Raw genomic sequence first — 19811 nt, 5'->3', positions numbered from 1 at the left:
CGATTTCTCTCTCTGATTTTCTTCACATGATGAGATTTGTTTAACTATCACTCTTGACAAGAAACACCAGGTTTTGAGAATGAGATGCAATAATATCCTGCCCAGCAATTGACTTTTCAAAGATAATTGCCATATCATGCTTCAGGTCAAATTTCATTTGTGCACTTTTCATAGATGATTTATGGAATATCATGACAGATGGTCGACCACCAAGAGGATTAACGAATAATTGTTTATTAAGGTAAATAACGATATACAGAGTGTGAGATAAAAGGCTACCATGTTCCAAGACATCAAACTCTCAATTAAACAAACGCTCAGCCCCCAGGGTTCGCGCACACTGGCCCATTGGACAATGACTGTCCAGGACCTCATCCCCATAAAGGGGCGTGCTACCACAGCTTACTCAACAGTATAGCTATCTCACTAGAGACTACAGCAGTACTGATAAAATGGCTTACTCCAACTATTTTACCTGGAATTACAACTCTTTTTAGTGACTTCAATGTATTGTCATCGCCAAATCTAAAACAAGTAGCATCTTTAGATTTCTTTACTTTTCACCGATACTATCTAGCAAATCTAGATAACATTTAACCAAAAGCAAATTACTGTAAATGCTTGAAATCTGAAATAAAAACAGAAAATGCTGGGAATACTCAGCAGGCCTGACAGCATCTGTGCAGAGAGAAACAAAGTTAACATTTCAGGTCTGAGACCTTTGAACTGTGACTTTATTGAAAAGTACTTCCAACATTTTATGCTGTTGGTTAACATTTAAACAAATCTTTTCATTGTATTGTCAAAGCGCATGCACTATCTCGCACAGTACAGTTAAATGCGTCCGTAACTAGTGCATTGATAATAGGTCTAAAGCTCTTTATGACAAGTACAACTCATTCAGATTCATTATTATCTATATCAGCTGCCTCAGATTTATTTGTGCTATGTTGAGGAGCACGTCTGTCCGCTTTGGGCTGCTTATCACAATGATATTTTTGAGTCACAACTGAAGCTTGCGTATTAATTTGCATGTTTTATTTCTGTCTTCTGCTGTAATAGCCAGATCCACTATAGGCACTTTCACCCTCATTCTGCCTGTTTCCAATCCTTCCATTGTACTGCATCCAATATTTCAAAATCAGGCAGTGAGAACTCCATCCATGACAAAAAGCCCCATTTGTTCCACAAAGACTGCAGGAAATTACTGTTTCCCCAGAAATTGTTCCAAGGCAGCAAATATCCACTCCAATAGGAAATCCCTCTCCAAGAACGGAACACCAGATAGAACCAGAAGTCTGTCTATATGTGGAACTTTAGCACAATCCAGCAATTTAAACATGAGGACTGAACAATGCATATCGTATACAGTCCATTGACGTCCATGATATTCTTCTATTATAACCACGTGTTTTTCAAAATGCGCCCAAGTCAGTCGTATCATTTAATACGTCATCTATCTTGTAAATTTCATCCAATAATTCCAATAGAAGTTTCCAACTTTCATCAACAGCCAAACTGACCAGCATCAAGCTCATAAAATACTTTATTCCTGATGATATTTCTGGAAAGAAGTAACCACGCCAAGGTAATTCCTTGTTTCATCTTTTTAGCGATGTAACTTGTGTCCATGTATCCACATCCTTCTTCCATTGTCATATTGTTCAGTCTTCAAGAACCTCAGAAAGTAATCATGACCCAACAACTTAGACATGATTTCTGTCATTTTTCACATTGGCTGCTAGGATTGTAGTCTTTTAGTCATTGAAAAAACTTTCAACCTTCACATGTAGGGAACCATCTTCTGCTACCATGTCATTCCAAAGAGCCAGTGGGTGAAGGATCCTATTGCAGATGATCTTTATTAATTCTTACATTTTCAACACAGTGAAAGATGACAAACATTCACCTCCAAACTTAACTTCAAATTTACAATGCCGAAAGAGACCATTCGGCCCTTGGAAAGAGCACCCTACCCAAGCCCACACCTCCACCCCATCCCCGTAACCTAGGAACCCCACCTAACCTTTTTGGACACTAAGGGCAATTTAGCATGGCCAATCCACCTAACCTGCACATCTTTGGACTGTAGAAGGAAACCGGAGCACCCGAAGGAAACCCACGCAGACACTGGGAGAACTTGCAGACTCCACACAGTGACCCAAGTGGAAATAGAACCTGGGACCCTGGAGCTGTGAAGCAACAGTGTTACCCACTGTGCTACCGTGCCTCTTTATCTATACTCAAGTGAAAACCCATTTAATGTCCATACAATCAAACACAATAACTCTCACGAGGATACCCGTGGGACTTGTGGAATATGAGCATCCCCACTAGTGGGTGGAGACCCGCTCAGCTGGGGCTCATAATAATCTAGTCATAATAAATGCCGGCCCAAACAGGGGCCGGTGTGTTAGTAGTCCCAAATGGGACTAATAACGTGTGTGCACTTACTGCCTTTGGGCAGTTTCTTATGACCATGAATAAATCAGTGTTCACCCTACTATTCAGCTTCCTGGGTCTTTACATATACAAATAACACCCAGACTCCCCTTTCATTTTAGAAACATTGCTTGCTCCTCCCTGCTCCAAAAAAAACTCTAGCTTATGCATTTACCATCTCATGGCAGCAAGTTATGATCAGGAGTGCACTGCCTGAGGAAGCAGATTTAATAGTCATTCTCTAAAAAGAATTGAATATATCCTTGAAAAGGAAGAACGTGCAGCCTTGCATCCATTTTCTGGACTTACACAGGAGTGATCACTTGGGGGAAGTTGTGGAGGGTAAGATCTATAAGAGCATAGAATGCCAAAGGTGCCAAATCCTAGGTGACAGAATCATTGTACTTTGCTATTTTTTTAAGAAGCAGTTCATTTGATGCAACTGTGGCGATGAAGGCGGAGAGCAGCACTGAGTCTTTTATCTCACACTAGACAATTATGGCAGCCTTCCGTGCTGGATTGAATTTGGTTAACTAAGCATTTAACTTGACAATTTTAATTATCTAACTCATTGGATAAAGAACTGGATAAGGAACCTTTTTCATATATCTTACCAATAGTTATATTTGATTGTATTTGTGAATAAACGCAAATGAGAATACAATTGGCTTGCATGCCAATTTGACCTTTAATATACTTCTGATCAAATATTTGATTTATCTTTGCTTTTCTCAATTGATTTATCACAACTAAATAAATTATAACAGGACAAATCTCAACCAGTTGATGCTTTCTTTATTGGTAACACAGAACTAATAAGTCTAAAACAACATAGAAAAATAAGTTACAAAGAAATACACATTTTGCGAATTTCTTCAGTGAACTCTTCAATTTTGTAGTTATTATTCAGCTTGCACCACCTTCTGTAAAATAACAACCAAAATCCAGTTATTAAATTTTATTTAAAAATATTTCTATTCTTGTATGGACAGCATTATAATTTCTGAGAAAACACTTATACTGTAACAGTATAAAAGCAGACGTCATCTCCTCAAAAGACTTAAAAGTGGGATTTTCCAGCCCGATCCACTACTGGGATTGTCCTGTCCCGGCAAATCTCAATGGACTTTTGGCTGGGCCGCTGAGTCTCCCTTGGCAGGGCCCGCCAATCTCAGAACCACAATAGGATTCCCTTTGTCCTCCCCTTCCCCCATTCCGGGCCTCCACATTCAACAGATCCTCCGCAGCTAATTCATCCATCTCTAGCATTATGCCACCTCCAGACGCATCTTCCCTTTCCTTTTCAGCCTCTGAAGGGACAACCTTAGTCCACATGTTCAATCACCTGGGACAACCTTAGTCCACTTGCTCAATCATCTGGGCAACCTTGGACCACTAGCTCAATCACCCAAAAACTCAACAGCCTCACTCTTTTCCAAGATACCAACCCATGCCATCACGGAAGAGGCAACGTCTGCCCATTTACCTCCTTATTCACATTGTTGAAAGCCCTAAAAATGTATTCTAAGTGAAACAACAATTTACTTTTACTCCTTTCATTTTAGCCAACTGTATATTTTTGTCACAATGCATTCACTGCTACATTGGGGAGACTAAACCACAAACTGGGTCATCACTTTACGAGTACTTACATGCAATCTACAATATGACGCCCCCAAGCTTTTGGTTGTCTTGTGATTTTAATTCTCCACCCACTCTGGCCTTTCTGTCTCCAACCTCCTACGCTATTTCTAAGTAAGCTGTGGTGAATATAATATGATAATTCACACTATGTCTTTGTAAGAGCAGTAGTGTTATCCGACCACTAGGGGGAGTAGCTCTGGGAATGCTCAGGAGCTTGTACAGGGCTCCACCCTTGGCTCCACCCATGACTCCTCCCCCTAGTGCTGCTGTATAAATACCCTTGTCCAGAGTCAGCCTGTTCACTGAGAGTTCATCAACGGGTAACAGGCTGGCTCTGTAGTAAGTCTATTAAAGCCTAGATTCATATCGGAAACACGTGTCTGGTGAATTGATGGTTCCATCATAAGCTAAATATCATCAACTCTGCTTTTGACTCAGCACTTTACAACTTTCCAGAGTCAACATTGATTTCAACAATTTCAGATCCTAACCCCTGATCTTCTGCTTTTGCTCTTGGGTGGCAGCATTAGTAACGATTATGCCAACCCCATTTACACATTTTTTTCTTCACTTGTCCCATTGTCAGTTCTTTTTGTCTTGCAACGTCATCTTTTTTGTCAATTAATTTTCCTCCTTTCCGTTGGATCAGACTTTCCTTCTTGTCCTTTTACCCTCCTATCTTTCCTTACCTTGCTTAAAAACTGTTATGTCTCCAAGTACTCCCAATTGTGACAAAGGGTTATTGACCTGAAGTGTTAGCTAGGTTTCTCCCTCCACAGGTGATGGCAGATCTGCTGAGTATTTCCAGAATTTACCGTTTCTGTCTCAGATTTCGAGCCTTTGCAGCGTTCAGCTTATATATTAGAGTTCAAATCTTGTGTCAAAACTGATTTGAAAAATGTTCAACGTCCTAGTACATCATCTTATACATTTAAAGAGTGGGGCTGTAACATCCCCACTTTCTAAAGATTTAAATGTTTAACTTTTATTGAGGGCTCTATCCTTGCCCATATCAAGATGGCCAATTGATCTCTCCTGGACAAGCCTTTATAGTTCACAGATTCCCTACAATACAGAAGGAGTCCTTTCTGCCCATCGCATCTTCACCAACCCTCTGAAAGAACCCCACCCTATCCCCATAATCCAATACCTCACCTAACCTTTTGAATACCAAGGGTAATTTAGGGTGGCTAATCCACCTAACCTGAAAATCTTTGGACTGTGGGAGGAAACCGGAGCACCCAGAGGAAACCCACGCAGACACGGGGAGAAAGTGCAAACTCCACACAGACTGTCACCCGAGGCTGGAATTGAACCCGGGTCCCTGGCAATGTGAGGTAGCAGTGCTAACCACTGTGCCACCATGCCGTCCCTTGTGGCACCCTGCCACCTCTAGTTACAGTCAGGCATAAGTTTATATGCAGCTCTATCAAGCTGGAGTTCCAAGCAAGTTGGCAACACATTAATAGCTACAGTTAGCGTCAAATGATTGGAATAACATACAGGTGTGGGCCTAAGATCACTGTCCATGGCAATATACCTTACTGCATTAAAGCATAAAAAATGTACCTGGATGTCACGACTTTTAGCTCTTAGTTTGTTGACCTGGGATTCCGCAATATCAGCACGCTCCTCAGCCTCCTCAAGCTCATGCTGCACCCTTCTGAACTTGGATAGATGAACGTTAGCCTGTTCTTCCTGGAATGATGTCAAATAGAATGATAATTAGGCATGAATATATAAAGGCAGCATTCAATTCTTGAAATGGAAATGTGGGGCGGGATTCTCCCGTACTCGGCGGGGCGGGGGGTCCCGGCGGTGCGGAATGGCGTGAACCACTCTGGCATCGGACCACCCCAAAGGTGCGGAATCCTCCGCACCTTCAGGGGCTAGGCCAGCGCTGGAGTGGTTTGCGTCCCGCCGGCCGGCGTGGAAGGCCTTTGGCGCCACGCAATCCGGGGCCGAAGGAAATCCGCCGGCCGGCGCGGGTCTGTGCATGTGCAGGAGCATCAGCGGCTACTGACATCATCCCCGCGCATGCGCAGGCGGGGGGGGTTCACCTACGCGTCGGCCATCGTGGAGGCTGACACGGCCGACGCGTCGGAAAAGAGTGCCCCCATGGCACAGTCCTGCCCGTGGATTGGTGGGCCCCAATCATGGGCCAGGCTACCGTGAAGGCACCCCCCAGGGCCAAATTGCCCCGCGCACCCCCCCCCCCCCCACCCACCCCACCCACCCACCCACCCACAGGACCCCGGAGCCAGCCTGCGCCACCAGGTCCGGCCGGTAAGGGACTTAGTCTAATTTACACCGGCGGGACTGGCAAAGAACCAGCGGGACTTCGGCCTATCGTGGGCCGGAGAATCGCTGGGGGGAGGGGGGGGGAGGGGGCGGGCACTACGGGCGGCCACCGACTGGCGCAGCGCGATTCCTGCTCCCACCAAATCTCCGGTGCCGGAGAATACGGCAGCCGGCGGGTGCGGGATTCACGCCGCCCCCTGGCGATTCTCCGACCCGGCAGGGGGTCGGAGAATCCCACCCATGGTGCTGAAACATTTCCAGTGGGCACAACCTGACATCAAATCATCTCAAATTCAGAATTACTTACCGACTCTTCACATTGCCTCTTGTAGGCTTTAACCTTCAATTGTAATTTGTCAACTAAATCCTGCAGCCTCAGGAGATTCTTTCTATCTTCATCAGACTGTTAAAAATGGAAACAAGAGCATGTATTTCTAATCTCTATTTAGTACCTTGTAAGCAAAGGTGGAATATTAATATCAATAATTTCGGATGCAATTTTATTGCATTTTGAATTAACTTAAAATTTTATTTCCATACCTGATAGCTGAGTTCCTTGACCCTCCTTTCATATTTGCGAGCACCTTTGACAGCATCTGCACTCCGCTTTTGCTCAGCTTCAAAGTCATTCTCCAGTTCACGGACCTAAGATAGGGGAGTGTAAATTAATGCAAGGTGTTTTAATGCAAGGTAAATGCTCCACGTTTCCGCTCTGCTATTCAGACAAGTTATCCAGGAATCGATGGTATTACATACCCTGGCTTCCAGTTTCTGGATCTGCTTCTTTCCTCCTTTCAGTGCCAATTGTTCAGCCTCGTCCAGTCGGTGCTGCAGGTCCTTCACCGTCTGATCGAGGTTCTTCTTCATTCTCTCCAGGTGAGCACTAGTATCCTGTTCCTTCTTCAACTCTTCAGCCATCATAGCCGCCTTGTCGTAATTAAGTACAACATATCTATTAAGGGAGGCAGTGGGGTAATGGTATTCTTATTGGCCTAATGACCCAGGGAACTCGGTTTCAAATCCCCCCCACCCCCACAATCACAGATGATGACATTTGAATTCAATAAAAAATCTGGAATCAAAGTCAAATGATGATTTAATGTCGTTCGGGCAAGGAAATCTGTCGTCCTTACCTTAACTTGTGGCTCCAGATCCACAGCAGTGTGGTTGACTCTAAAATGCTGGTCCAGCCAACGATGCCCATTGATGTACCATCAGTTGGACGCGAGACACAATGAAGATCCAAACTGTGGCTTTAATCAGCTAGTTGTTGGCCCGGTGGTCGACTACAGAGAAAGGCCGACCGCCGGGAAACCTGGGTACTTATACCCCATCTCGGAGACGGGGTCTACTTGCCTCTCGACCAATTGGTGAGCAGTCACATGACTAGTCCCAGCCAATCAGACGAGAGGCACATGACCAGCCAGAGCCAATGGGAAACCAATGCTCTGCACCAATGGCAGTGCTCCCACTCATATCACCACACCCATATCCCAGGTATTTGTACAAAATGTAAGTTGTATAAAGCATGAAAGATCCAAGTGTTACTTCACTTTGAATTTAGAACTTACATCAGTAATTGCTTTTTTTGCCTTCTCATCAGCATTTCTTGACTCCTGAATGGCATCCTCTACTTCAGACTGAAGGTGGGAGATGTCTACTTCAAGCTTCTTTTTGGTATTGATGAGGTTAGTGTTCTATTAAAAATGAAACAATGGTTCTCGTTACATGAGGGAGGCAGCAAAAAGGTACTCCACGTAAAGCCTTTGGACAACATTCTTCAATCTTCCAGCAGCAAATACCTGAGAGTGCAGAAGTTGTACGCGTTCACTGGCATCAATAAGTTCTTGTTCGGCCAGCTTGCGAGATCTTTCCGTCTGCTCCAATGCTGCTCTCAGTTCTTCTATTTCAGCCTGCTGAAGGTTGCTTCTGCGTTCAGACATAGCCAGTTGCTCCTTAAGGTCCTCATTGCTCCTCAAAATTTCATCTATTTGCAACTGTGCATCCTAAATAACATTGAAAGGGTTTCTCATTAACTTGCAGTTGCTTACATTTGATGAGACTAACAGTTAATGTTGTAAATAATTACTTAGCACTGGCAGAGGACATTTAACTGAATTTAATATTTATTACAAGTATTTTAAAGGCAATAACATTGCCCGTACCTTAAGTTGAGTCTGTACAGTCCTGAGATGCTTTGTAGCTTCTGAAGCCTGCCGATTTGCATGATTCAACTGAATCTCCATTTCATTCAGATCACCTTCCATTTTCTTTTTGAGCCTCAGAGCATCATTTCGGCTTCTGATTTCTGCCTCCAAAGAAGCTTGCAGAGCGTCCACAACTCTCTGATTATTCCTCTTAATTTGATCAATTTCTTCATCTTTCTCTGCGATCTTTCTGTCGATTTCTGATTTAATTTGATTCAGTTCAAGCTGGATACGCATCAATTTGCTTTCTTCGTGCTCGAGGGAAGCCTAAATAAGGAGAAATGAAATATGCTAGTCAGCCAAAGTCTTTATATCTAGAGGACTGAAGAAGTATAAAGACACGGAAATTTGTTGCAGCTATACAAAACCCTGGTTCGACCCCACTTGGAGTACTGTGAACAGTTTTGGGCACCACATCTTAGAAAGGATATTTTGCCCTTGGAGGGAGTGCAACGTAGGTTTAGAAAAATGATATCTGCACATCAGAGGTTAAGCCACAAGGAGAAATTACACAAATTAGGCCTGTTTTCCCTCTCTTGTTTTCATGCCCTGGCATAGACCGCCCTGTCGAAGCCGCACTTAGCTGCATTTCCTGCACTGAGGTGTGCCGACGAGCGGAAGACCTCAGCGCAGGAAGGGATTGGGGTGCCATTTTTAAATGACGCCCCGATCTCACAGCGCTCTAACTTAACGTCCGGACCTCCGAACGCTCCAAATCATGTTGGGGGGGGGGGGGGGTCCACCCCTCCATGGTGCTGACGCAATGCCAGCTTGGAACCTTGACACTGCAAACCTGGCACCCTGGTAGTGCACCTGTCAGCCTGACAGTGTCTCCTGGGAACTCTGGCAGTGCCAGGCTGGTACCCAGGTGGCATGACCAGGGTGCCCAGGTGGTACTTGCAGAATGCCAGTGTCAAGGTGCCCGGGTGGCGTCAGCAGTGCCAGGGTGCCATCCTGCCTCGAGCCCGACCACCCGGGGGCCTCCGATGGCCTGGGAGACCCCACCCCTAGGTATTGTTCTGCCTGGTCCATGTTCATGGGGACCAATGCTGAAAGGTGCCCGGCTGTTGTCTCCTCGGCGAGGCCAGTAGTTGCTGAGTGGCCATTTGATCCGGCTAAGGCAGTTGTAAATTAGCTTCGAAGCCGACTTCACTCTGTGAGACTGGATGTCGCCCTTTGTGAAGGAATCTAGATCGCACCATCTCGTGAGATCTGGTTAGATCTTGCTGATGCGACCATCAATTCATTCAGAGACACGAGTTGAAGTAAACTGTGGCTTTAATCGGCTTACAACTGAGCCTGCCTGCGACTATACTGAACTGAGGATGGACTCGTAGGATCGCAGCACTTATACTTCCTGCTGGGGCCGGAGCCAAGGGCAGAGCCCTGTACCTGCTCCTCATCTCCCCCTGTGGGCAGAGCCGCGCAACGGCTCACAGATGGAGCCCACAGGGACACAGTAATGTACAGTGTGAATTTATAGTGGTTACACATTCGCCACATGCGAGGCATAACTGCTGTCGGGAAGCACGGGGTAAGTCTTTCCCAGCACCTAACAGCCATGTCACTCTCCCGTTCAGGCACAACGCGGCTGATAGATTGCCCCATGATCGCATTAAATGATGGGACAGACTCGAGAGGCTGACTGGCCTACTCCAGTTCCTATATTCTTGGATGCTGTGTTTCAGATCCACTTTCAGATTTGTTGGAAACAGCATGATCTAAATGAAAATCATGACCATTTATTCACATACCTCTGCTTCTTCCAGTGCACTCTGGATTTCAGTCTTTTCTGCCTCAGCCTGTTTCTTAGCCTTTTCCATCTCATGCAGTGCCTTATTGCTATCTCCAAGTTGTTCAGTCAAATCTGATATCTCCTCTGTTTAAAGAAACAATGTTTGACAACGAATCAGCTTTCTCTACAACAACAAACATTTGCATGTTCTAGGACCTTTAATGTAGTAAACTGTCCAAACACCTTCACAGTGGTTTTGTAAAATAAAATTTGTGATTGAGCCTTGTTTTCTTTATTAAATCACAAGGTACAAGCATCGCTGGCAAAGCACAAACCCGTCTGCACCCCCCCCCCCCCCCCCCCCCCACCCCACGACTCCCATGGCTCTTGAAAGCAAATGGCCTGCCAGGCCATTTCAGAGTCAACCATATTGCTGTAAATCCAGAGTCACATGTAGACCAGACCAGGTAAGGGTGGCAGGTTTCCTTCCCTAAAGGGCAATAAATTATCAGATGGGTTTTGACAACAATGAGTGAGACTGGCTCTGTATTGCAGATTTATTAATTAAATTTAAAATCCACCAGCTCCCATAGTGGGATTTGAGCCCATGTCTCCAGAGGATTATTCTGGGCCTCTGGATTACAAGTCCAGTGATCTTAACAGGACACCACCACCTGAAGAGGTGCTCCAGTATGGAGATATTAGAAAAATTGGCCAAAGAGCAAGGCTTATGCAGCATCTTAAGGAAGAGAAGTGATAAGGTGGTAAGGTTTAGGGAAATAATTTATAGCGTTTATGGCCTAGATAGCTGGAGACATGATGACCGATGTTGGAGCATTTAAAATGGGATTGTGCAAGAGAGTTATACACAAGACTAAAAGAACGCAGTAAATTTGAAAAATAACGCACGCTGAAGATTCTTGTTCTCTCGTTTGAGTGTTTCAAGTTGGTCCAAAGTTTCCTCATAAGCGTTCTTCATTTTGAAGAGTTCGGTACTTAAAGAACGAGATTCCTTCTGCGATGCCTCCAATTCAGACTGGCATTCCTCATACTTTTGTTTCCAATCTGCCAGAATCTGTCAGTACATAAAGTTAAAAGGTTGTCATTAATCCTCAGGTGAAAATGATCATAACTTTTCTACTTTCCTCATCAGATTTACAGATCCAATTTTTTAAAACCTTTTCATGTGAGGTGGGTGTCGCTGGCCAGGACAGCATTTGTTGCCCATCCATTATTGTCTTTGAGAAGGTGGTGGTGACACACCTTCTTGAACTGCTGCAGTCCATGTGTTGTAGATATGCCGCCAGTGCTGTTAGGAGGGGAGTTCCAGGATTTTGAATCAGCAACAGGGAAGGAATCGTGATGTGGTTCCAAATCAGGGTGGTGTGTGGCTTGGAGGGAAACTTGCAGGAGATGGTGCTCCCATGTATCTGTTGGTTTGTCCTTCTGGATGGTAGCAGCTTCTGAAGGTACTTTTCCACATTGTCGGGTAGATACTGGTTTTATAGCTGTCCTGGAACAGCTTGACTAGAGGGTGCAGCTAATTTTGGATCGCATGTCTTCAGTGCTACTGCCATAAATGTTGTCATGGCCCATAGTCTTTGCCAGTGCCTTCAGCCATTTCTTCATTTCACATGGTGTGAATTAAACTATCTGAAGACTGGCATCTGCAGTTCTGAGACCTCAGGAGAAGGCCAAAGTGGGTCACACACCTGGCACTTCTGGCTGAAGGTGGTTGCAAACGCTTCAGTCTTGACTTTTGCACTGATACGCTGGGCTCCTTCGTCATTAAGGATGGGATTATTGCGGAACTTCATTCCCCGATAAATTATTTAATTGTCCATCAGTATTCACAACTGGATGTGGCAGAAGTGCAAAGCTTTGATCTGATCCATTGGTTGTGGGATCGCATAGCTTTATCTACTGTATGTTGCTAGCCTTGCAACTAGTCCTGTGTTGTAGCTTCACCAGATTGATACCTCATTTTTAGATATACCTGGAGCTGCTTCTGGCAGGTCCTTCTGCACTCTTCACTGAACCAGGGATTGATTTTCCTGCTCGTCAATAATAGTAGAGTGGGAAATATGCCAGGCCATTAAGCAATAGATTGCAGTTGAGTACAATTCAGCTGCTGCTGATGGCCCACAGTGCTTCATGGATACCCAGTTTTGAATTGTTGGACCTATTCTAAACCTATCCCATTTAGCACAATGGTAGTAACACACACCATGGTGAAGAGTATTATCAATATGAAAATGGAACTTTGTCTCCACAAGGATTGTGCAGTGGGAGAATCACACCCTATGTTTTTCTTACAATAATTGTTCAACATGGAGGAATACCAATTCATCAGCTGAGTGACATAGGGGATTCGAGGAGAGTGGCGTGAATGGTAGTGGTAGTAAAATGGTCATCAGCAGGAAGCTTCCTTGCCCATATTTGGCCTGACTCCATACGATTTTGTGGAATTCAATGTTGCGTACTCCCAGAGCGATTCCCTCCTGACAGTATACCTCTGCTGTGTCCTGTCCCATCAGCAAGTCAGACCCAGGGATGATAATGGTGGTATCTGAGACATTGTCTGCAATATATGACTCAATGAGTATGGGTATATCAGGCTGTTCCTTGACAGTTCTCCCAATTTTGACAAAATTCCCAGATGTGAGTAAGGAGGATTTTGCAGGGTCTACAAAGCTATGTTAATGCAGGGTGATCCATAAGGTTTCATTGCTTTTTGACTTTGTAGCAGTTTGGTGGCTTTCTAGATCACCACATTCCTGTGGGCCTGTGTCCACATGGGGGCCAGATAAGGTAACCATAATTTCCATCCCGAAAGGACATCAGTGAATCAAATAGATTTTTGCAACAATCTACAAATGGTTTCACAGTCACCATTTCTGGGACTATTGTTTAATTGCAGATTTATTAATTAATTGGGATTTGAACTCATGTTTCCCAGGGTATCATCATCATCTTTATTATTGTCACATGTAGGTTTGCATCAACACTGAATGAAGTTACTGTGAAAATCCTCCGGCGACTGTTCGGGTACACTGAGGGAGGGTTCAGAATATTCAATTCACATAACAAGCACATCTTTCGGGACTTGTGGGAGGAAACCCACAGGGAGAACATGCAGGCTCCGCACAGACAGTGACCCAAGCTTGGAATCGAACCTGTGACCCCGGCGATGTGAAGCAACAGTGCTAACCACTGTGCTACTATGCTGTCTTTATTAGCCTGGACCTCTAGATTAGGAGTCCAGGGACATTATCACTATGCCGGCACCTCACCTTGTCAAAGTTCCTCTGTTTCTTATCAAGAGCAACTGCAGCAGCGTTAGCTCGCTCTACATCGATCATTAGGTCCTCAACTTCATTTTGCAGTCTCTGCTTAGTCTTTTCCAGTGAGGCACATTTGGAATTTACGGCCTCAACTAGATCTTCAGCCTCTTGGAGTCGCTGAGCAAGTTTTTTTCTGGAAAATAGTGATACAAAGTATGAAATATTTAAATAATAGAAACCTACAGTGACAAAGGATGCCATTTCGTCCATCGTGCCGGCCCTGACCCTCTGAAAGACAACTCCACCCAGCTCCACGCCCCTCTCCATTCTATTCCCAGCATCTAAAATCTGCACATCTTTGAACTTTGAGGGGTAATTTAGCATGGCCAATGCACCTAACCTGCTCATCTTTGGACTGTGGGAGGAAATCACAGAACCCAGTGTAAACCCACACAGACGCAGGGAGAACGTGAAAACTCCACACAGTCACCCAAGGCTGGAATCAAATCTGGGTCCCTGGTGCTGGGAGCAGCAGTGCTAACCACTGTGCCACCTATGGCAAAATTATGGAGAGAAAACTGATAAGTTCACGGTGGCACTTTAGTTAGCAGTACTGCCTCATAGTGCCAGGGACCCGGGTTCAATCCCAGCCTTGGGTGACTGTGTCGTGTTTCCACATTAGCCTAGTGTCTGTGTGGATTTCCTCCGGGTGCTCCAGTTTCCACCCACAGTCCAAAAATGCACATGTTAGGTGGATTGGCCATGGTCAATGCGCGGAGTTACAAGAATAGGGTGGGGGAGTGGGCCTGGATAGAGTTCTCTTTCGGGTGGTCGGTGCAGATTTGATGGGTTGACAGGTCTTCTTCTGCACTGTAGCGATTCTATGGAAAGAAAAGGCTGAAGGGATACTTAAGAAATTACTTAAAATTATGAAGAGATTTTATAGGCTAGATATAGAGATGTCGGTGTCCAAAACTAGGAGCCATACTTATATAATCACCAGTAAATCTTTCAAGGAATTTGGAAGAAGCCTATTTAGCCAGAGACTACCTGAAACGTTGAACTCATTAACACAAAAACAAATAGCATATATGTATTCATAGAGAAGCTAGCTAAATACATGATGTGTAAAGGAATAGATGGACATGCTGATTGGGGTGAGATAAGGCTAGGATGTGTGAAGCATAAAATCACAGTTATGTATCATCGGGGCAGAATGGCCTGTCTCTGTGTTGTAAATTCTATGTTTTAAAAAAAGTATGGCAATCAGGACACACTTGGCATCCTCCAGTTCCTCTGTGCGCTGGATCGCATCGGTTTCGTATTTTGTTCTCCACTGAGCGACTTCGCTGTTGGCCTTGGACATGCCACGTTGGAGCTCAGCCTTTGCCTCCTGTTCCTCTTCATACTGCTCACGGAGCAAATCACAGTCATGGCGAGAAGACTGTAGAGCATGTGCCAAGGCACCCTTAGCCTATAAACAAGATAGAAATAAAAGGAAATGATCAAGTGAACATGTTGAAATAATCATGTGTTTCAAATATTTGAATGTACAAATGGCATTTACGAATTATTGTAATTCTAACTGCCAAATGTATGCTTCATTAATTTGTTGAATCCATCCAGTATAATATATGACTAGCCCTAATGCAAGCATCAGTTCAGTCAGTTAATGCACATTGCATTATCCCTATTTTCAAACAACTGAATGGAACAATATGGGCCAAATATTTCTGGTCAAAACTTGGTGCATGTACTTGGCACCTTGCTGAGCAGTTTGCCATTTTATCTACTCTGTATCACACTCAGACGGTTTGTAGAATAAAATACCTTCAGTTCTTCTTCCAGTTGTCTCTTTAGCTCCTCAACCTGTTGAGTGAATGCTTGTTTTCCTCTTGTCAGTTGAGAAACCAAGGATTCCTTCTCTTCCATTTGGCGCGAAAACTCACCTAGGAACACATTAAGGATTGACATCAAACTAGTTTAAAAAAAGATGCAGTACAAATACCAACACTTAACTGCTAGAAATTCAGACTTTATTGCAATCGATACCATTTTCAGTTTGCAGGCGAGCTTTCTGGGCTGATAGATCATTAACCAGGCGAACATGTTCATCATTCTTTGCCTTTGTCTCACTAAGCTGGTCTTCCAGGGAACGACTGAGCTTCTCATAGTTAGCCTTTAAGGAAATGGTCACAGTAATTTACACATGTTAAGCCAAAGACATTGATCATTTCTTCAAGCATTCAACTTTGAAAGTGTTTTAGAACCTTACCTTAGATTTTGTTACGGATTCCATGTTGCTTGCGAGGTCATCAATTTCCATCTTCAACTCGCTCTTTTCCTTCTCAAGTTTTTGTTTCACACGTTGCAGGTTGTCAATTTGTTCCCCAAGCTCTGCGACACTATCAGCCTGCTTCTTACGAAGAGCAGCAGCCGTGGCTTCGTGTTGTAGAGTGGATTCTTCCAAATCTCGGCGCATCTTCTGAAATTCTGCTTCTCGTTTTTTGTTCATTTCAATTTGTGCTGCAGTTGCACCACCAGCTTCTTCTAGTCGTTCACTGATCTCTTCAAGTTCCCGAGCAAGATCAGCTCTCTGTTTCTCAGCCTTGGCACGAGAGGCACGTTCAGATTCAATTTCTTCTTCAAGCTCTTCAATACGAGCCTAAAATTAATATTGATACATCTTAACATTTGCATTATGCAATTGTGCATGATACATATTGGAGAAAATACTGCAAACACTGTTTACATATCGTGACTTGCCTGAAGTTCTTTGATTTTCTTTTGCAGCTGAGAGGCCAAGACCTGCTCATCCTCAATCTTGCTTAATAGTTGACTAATTTCAAATTCCTTTCTGTAAAACAAATAGATCGATTTAAATAAATGTGTACAGAAAAATGACGCAGTGCAGAAGATGAAATCAGAGGTGTCAATTATTCTCACTTTTTCAGCTTCTCATCCATTTGCTGCTTGTCATTTTCCAAATCCATTAATGATTCTTGAGCTAGTTTCAGATCACCTTCCAGTTTTCTCTTCGACCTTTCAAGATCCATGCGCAGCTTCTTCTCTTGTTCCAGAGACCCTTCAAGCTGATTCACACAGATTCAAAGCAAGCATACATATTCAGGATGAGTTCAGAAAGAAAAGAACTGGATTAAGAGTTATACTAAATTTGCAGTGTAACGGACACTTACATCATCAACTTGCTGTTCCAGCTTTGCTTTGGCTTTGGTGAGACTGTTGACTTTGTCTTCCTCAGCTTGTAGATCATCCAACGTCTGCTGGTGGGCCTCTTGTAAAGCTTTCTTTTCCTTTGTTAACTTGACAATGCTTTCATCAAGACTGGCCATTTCCTCCGTAAGATTTTTGACCTGTTTGAACATGTCAAGAACATGTACATTTCACTGCTATCCACTGTGTATAACACTACTCAGATCGGGACTTCCGGTTGCGGCTATGCGGAGCTAAGCCGCACGTTCGGCAGCTCCCGCTTTAATAGGACTTGTGGGCTCTTTTAAGGGCCCCAAACGGCGCTGATTCGACGATTCCCGGTGGATAAAGGGGTCTGGAGAAAAACCCCCCGGGATTTGGTGCGGACTCGGAGTGGGGCGAGGAGAAAAACGGCAGCAGGTCCCCTGGAAAAGTGGGGGAAGGTGGACAAAATGGCGGCCGGTGGAGCCCCTGAGGAGTGGAGGCAGTGGGTGGAGGAGCAGCAGGCGGCCCTTCTGCGCTATTTTATGGAGCTGAAAGGGGAGTTGTTGGAATCCATGAGGGTAACGACTAGCAAGCTGCTGGAGATCCAGACAACTCAGGGTGCAGCGATACTCGAGTTGCAGCAGCAGGCCTCTGAGCGCGAGGATGAGGTTTCGGCCCTCGTGGGGAAGGTGGAGATGCACGAGGCGCTCCACAAAAAGTGGCAAGATCGGTTCGAGGAGATGGAGCTTCGGACACGGAGGAAGAACCTGCGGATCCTGGGCCTCGAGGAGGGGCTGGAGGGGTCGGACCTGCTGGCCTATGTGGCCGTGATGCTGAACTCGCTGGTGGGGGCAGGATCCTTCCATCTGCCCCTGGAGCTGGAGGGGGCCCACAGAGTACTGGCCAGGCGGCCTAAGGCGAATGAACCCCCGCGGGCGGTGCTGGTGCGGTTCCATCGGTTCAGTGACCGGTAGTGTGTTCTCCGATGGGCCAAGAAGGTGAGGAGTAGTAAGTGGGAGAATTCGGTAGTGCGTGTCTACCAGGACTGGAGTGCGGAGGTGGCTAAGCGGAGGGCCGGGTTCAACCTGACGAAGGCGGTGCTCCACGGCAAGCAGGTGAAGTTCGGCATGCTGCCGCCTGCGCGCTTGTGGGTCACCTACAAGGACCAGCATTACTATTTTGAGTCCCTGGAGGAGGCGTGGGCCTTTGTGCAGGCTGAAAAGTTGGACTCGAACTAGAGATTGGGGGCTATGGGAGTTTTTTTCTGTATCACTGTTTATGCTGTTGCTGGTTATTCTGTCTGTTTTTTTTTTCTCTCGCTTTCGGATGAGGTTGGTTATGGTTATGTGTCTTAAGGGGGGTATTGGGGTTTGTGGTTGATCTGTTTTTGTTTGTACAGGGTTGGTGGATGGGTTGGGACTACTGTTTGGGAGCTGTGTTGTGGGGGGTGGGGCAGTGTGAAAGCGCGGGATTTCCTCTGGTTTCCCGCGCTGCGGGACGAGGGGGGTGGAGCTGGTGGCAAGGGGCGTGGATATCAGATCCGGTTTCCCGCGCTGAAGCGGTGCCAAGGAGCTGCTGCGGGGGGGGGGGGGTGACCTCATATCGGGAGGGGTCGGAGTTAGGGCGGGAGCTGCCGGGGTCAGCAGAAGTCAGCTGGCTCACGGGAGTACTATGGAGGGAGCGTCACGGCTAGGAGGGGCCCTAGCCTTGGGGGGGGCGGGGCGCGGGGGGGGGGGGGGGGGATACCGGGTTGCTGCTGGATTGGCTAGGGAGGAGCTGGTGTGGGTCGGGGGGGGTCGGGGTGAGGTTCTGTCGCCGTGGGAAACGGGCAGAATGGGTGCTAGCCAGGGGCGAGCAGTCGATGGGCCATGGCTAGTCGACGGGGGAGGGGGGCGGGGTGCCCCTGATCACGTGGAACGTGAAGGGGTTGAATGGGCCGGTTAAGCGGGCCTGGGTGTTTTCGCATCTGAAGGGACTGAAGGAGGAAATGGCCATGCTCCAGGAGACCCACCTGAAGGTGGCGGACCAGGTCCATCTGAGGAAGGGGTGGGTGGGGCATGTTTTCCATTCAGGGCTTGACTCGAAGAACCGGGGGGTGGCGATCCTGGTGGGGAAGAGGGTGGCGTTTGAGGCGTCTGAGGTGGTGGCTGATAGTGGCGGCAGATATGTGATGGTGAGCGGTAAGCTGCAGGGGGAGAGGGTGGTGTTGGTAAATGTGTACGCCCCAAATTGGGATGATGCTGGTTTCATGAGGCGTATGTTGGGCCGCATCCCTGGCCTGGAGGTGGGGGGCCTGATCATGGGGGGGACTTCAGTACGGTGCTGGATCCCCTACTGGATCGTTCTAGTTCAAGGACAGGCAGGAGGCCGGTGGCTGCCAAGGTGTTGAGGGGGTTTATGGACCAGATGGGAGGAGTGGATCCCTGGGAGGTTTGGGAGGCCGAGGGCTCGGGAGTACTCTTTTTTCTCCCATGTGCACAGGGTTTATTCCCGTATCGATTTCTTTGTTCTGAGTAGGGGACTGGTCCCGAGGGTGGAGGAGGCCGAATATTCGGCTATTGCAATTTCGGACCATGCTCCGCATTGGGTGGATCTGGAGATAGGGGAGGTGCGGGACCAGCGCCTGCTTTGGCGTCTGGACGTGGGGTTGTTGGCTGATGAGGAGGTGTGTAGGAGGGTCCGGGGATGTATCGAGAGGTACCTAGAGGTCAATGATACTGGGGAGGTCCAGGTGGGGATGGTGTGGGAGGCTCTGAAGGCAGTGATTAGGGGGGAGCTGATCTCCATCCGAGCCCATAGGGAGAGGGGAGAGAGGGAAATACTGGTGGGGGAGCTGTTGAGTGTAGATAGGAGGTACGTGGAGTTCCCGGAGGAGAGATTGCTGGGGGAGCGGCATAGCCTGCAGGCCAAGTTTGATTTATTGACCACCAGAAAGGCGGAGACACAATGGAGGAAGGCACAGGGAGCGCTCTACGAGTATGGAGAGAAGGCGAGCAGGAT

General features: G+C 46.2%; 1 protein-coding gene across 1 annotated transcript in view; it reads right to left on the bottom strand.

Moving 5' to 3' along the window:
• Positions 1–3220: 3220 nt before the first annotated feature.
• Positions 3221–19811, bottom strand: part of LOC119953347 (myosin-1B) — a 44393-nt gene continuing 27802 nt past the window's right edge. The window contains exons 24-41 of the mRNA XM_038777534.1: positions 16811–16987; positions 16560–16705; positions 16380–16470; positions 15889–16278; positions 15666–15792; positions 15444–15562; positions 14891–15087; positions 13623–13806; positions 11239–11404; positions 10349–10473; positions 8553–8861; positions 8190–8393; positions 7959–8084; positions 7144–7314; positions 6928–7032; positions 6695–6790; positions 5656–5784; positions 3221–3365 (exon numbers count right to left, since the gene is read on the bottom strand). Of these exons, the coding sequence (XP_038633462.1) occupies positions 3345–3365; positions 5656–5784; positions 6695–6790; positions 6928–7032; positions 7144–7314; positions 7959–8084; positions 8190–8393; positions 8553–8861; positions 10349–10473; positions 11239–11404; positions 13623–13806; positions 14891–15087; positions 15444–15562; positions 15666–15792; positions 15889–16278; positions 16380–16470; positions 16560–16705; positions 16811–16987 (2883 nt within the window). The 3' untranslated portion in view covers positions 3221–3344. The remainder of the gene's footprint in view (positions 3366–5655; positions 5785–6694; positions 6791–6927; positions 7033–7143; positions 7315–7958; positions 8085–8189; positions 8394–8552; positions 8862–10348; positions 10474–11238; positions 11405–13622; positions 13807–14890; positions 15088–15443; positions 15563–15665; positions 15793–15888; positions 16279–16379; positions 16471–16559; positions 16706–16810; positions 16988–19811) is intronic.

The sequence above is a fragment of the Scyliorhinus canicula genome, chromosome 18 (genome assembly GCF_902713615.1).
Source record: "Scyliorhinus canicula chromosome 18, sScyCan1.1, whole genome shotgun sequence".
In the NCBI taxonomy this organism is placed as follows: domain Eukaryota; kingdom Metazoa; phylum Chordata; class Chondrichthyes; order Carcharhiniformes; family Scyliorhinidae; genus Scyliorhinus; species Scyliorhinus canicula.
The sequence above is the reverse complement of the archived record's forward strand: the minus strand, read 5'-3'. Positions and strand labels throughout refer to the sequence as shown.